At 62.7% G+C, this 1,880-nt stretch overlaps 1 protein-coding gene across 1 annotated transcript; it reads left to right on the top strand.

Annotated features, from left to right (window-relative positions):
• Nucleotides 1–396: 396 nt before the first annotated feature.
• BDV14DRAFT_186390 (uncharacterized protein) lies at nt 397–1,674 on the top strand (the record flags this gene model as incomplete). Its single annotated transcript, XM_073770807.1, has 1 exon — nt 397–1,674. A coding segment is annotated over exon 1 (666 nt), but the record flags the coding sequence as incomplete, so codon positions are not given.
• Between the last annotated feature and the right edge of the window lie 206 nt (nt 1,675–1,880).

Here is a 1,880-nt window from a genome sequence, read left to right as displayed (position 1 = left end):
GGAGGACCCAATCCTGGGCAGTCTAATGGAGGCCATGCACTGGCAGGCCAGCCATACCCCCCATACCGGCAACCGAGTTTACGGGGGGACGGTGAATTTCCGAGCCGGGCTGACGGATGCAGGACTCCAGGAGTTCCACCAAGTAAGTCAGCTCTGGCACCAGCTGGTCCGGGATCCGGTAGAATTTCAACCGCGGGTGAAAAGCCTGGTGCGACGCCCGATCGTCCCCATGCCCGCCACGCCATCCCGTGGCTCGCAGCATGGACCGACGACGGGGTGGGAGTGGGCCGACACGCCTCGGCCGGATCGGCTGTCCAGCCCGTCATCATCAGCCCGCCATCCCCCGTCCAAGCGACGCCGGGGCGAGGAGCAGGAAAGTCCCATCACGCAGCGCGTCGCGCGACGCAGGGCCCCCGCCCGCAACCGCCGGCGCTGGCGCATGGCGGAGGCGCGGGCGGTCCTGGAGCGGATGTATGGAGATGATGCCACCTACCGATCCGCTGAACAGGAACGGGCCATGGGACATGTGATTAACGGGGATGGCCAGGTGCTGGCGATCCTGCGGACCAGCGAGGGCAAAAGTCTTCTGTATCTGCTCCCCTGCCAGCTTCCCGGGGCTGGCACCACGGTCCTGATCCTGCCTCTGGTGGTTTTGAAGGCGGAGATGCAGCGCCGGTGCCGCGAGGCCGATCTCGAGGCCCATGTCTGGGAAGCCAAATCCCGCCCCGAGCAGTTACACTCGTGCCCGCTGATCATGGTTGCTGTTGAACAGGCCGTCCGCCCACCCTTCCGGGAATTCCTCAACCGCCTTGCCATTGCCAACGAGTTGGACCGGGTGGTATTTGACGAGTGCCATCTTGCCGTCACGGCCCTCGACTACCGCCCAGCAATGGGCCTACTGCCATTGCTCCGCGAGCTCGAATGCCCGATGGTCTTTCTGACCGCGACGATGCCACCCTCGCTGATCGATCGATTTCAGCAAGCCATGCTCCTCCGCGGCGCCCGCATGGTGCGCAGTCCCACCACGCGCCGCGATCTCCGGTATGAAGTGTTGCGGTCCGCGGCCCGCCAGCAGTTCCTCCCGGAGTTTGCTATCCCTCACATTCGGACCCTGATCGCGCAGATCCAACCTGACGAGCGAGCCATCATTTACTGTGGAACCAAAAACACCGCCCATGAAGTAGCGCAGGCGATTACCGCGCCCCTCTACCATTCGACCTCGGGCAGCGTGGATGACAAGGCCGATGTCTTACAGCAATGGAGGGACGGGGACCCGGCATATATCGTGGCCACGTCGGCATTCGGGTTGGGGATTGACCATCCCGCCGTTCGGCATGTGGTGCATGTCGGGGTTCCTTTGAACATGATTGATTTCGCCCAGGAAGTGGGACGGCTGGGGCGAGATGGGCGGGGAGGGCAATCCACTGTTCTTATTCCGCACCATTGGCGCGCCGCGAAGGATGCGCCCAACCAACTCACACCTGATGCCGCCGAAACCGCGATGCACCGATATTGCCAGGGTCACGGGTGCCTGGTAGGCGAGCTTGCCTGCTTCCTGGATGGGGAAGGCGCAGCACCCTGCGAGAGGGAGAGGGCGATCTGCGGATACTGCAGGAAGAGGGGGTTCTCCCCCAGCCCACTCCCGGACCTGATCCCATCCGATGATGATGATGATAATGACCAGCAGGATCTGCAAGTCGGGGCTAAAATCCTCCACACCCGGATCAAGACACAAAGTCAAGGGTTGGCCGACTATGTCCACCTGCTACAAGCATGGCGGGGGATTTGTATGATCTGCTACCATCTACCACGTCACGGGTCAGGGCAGCAATCCCATGCCCAACACACGTTGAATGATTGCCCCAACCCGCAACGGTTCC

This window comes from Aspergillus stella-maris, assembly GCF_047715825.1.
Source record: "Aspergillus stella-maris strain CBS 113639 unplaced genomic scaffold BDV14scaffold_220, whole genome shotgun sequence".
Lineage (NCBI taxonomy): Eukaryota > Fungi > Ascomycota > Eurotiomycetes > Eurotiales > Aspergillaceae > Aspergillus > Aspergillus stella-maris.
This window is presented reverse-complemented; position numbering and strand designations above follow the sequence as displayed.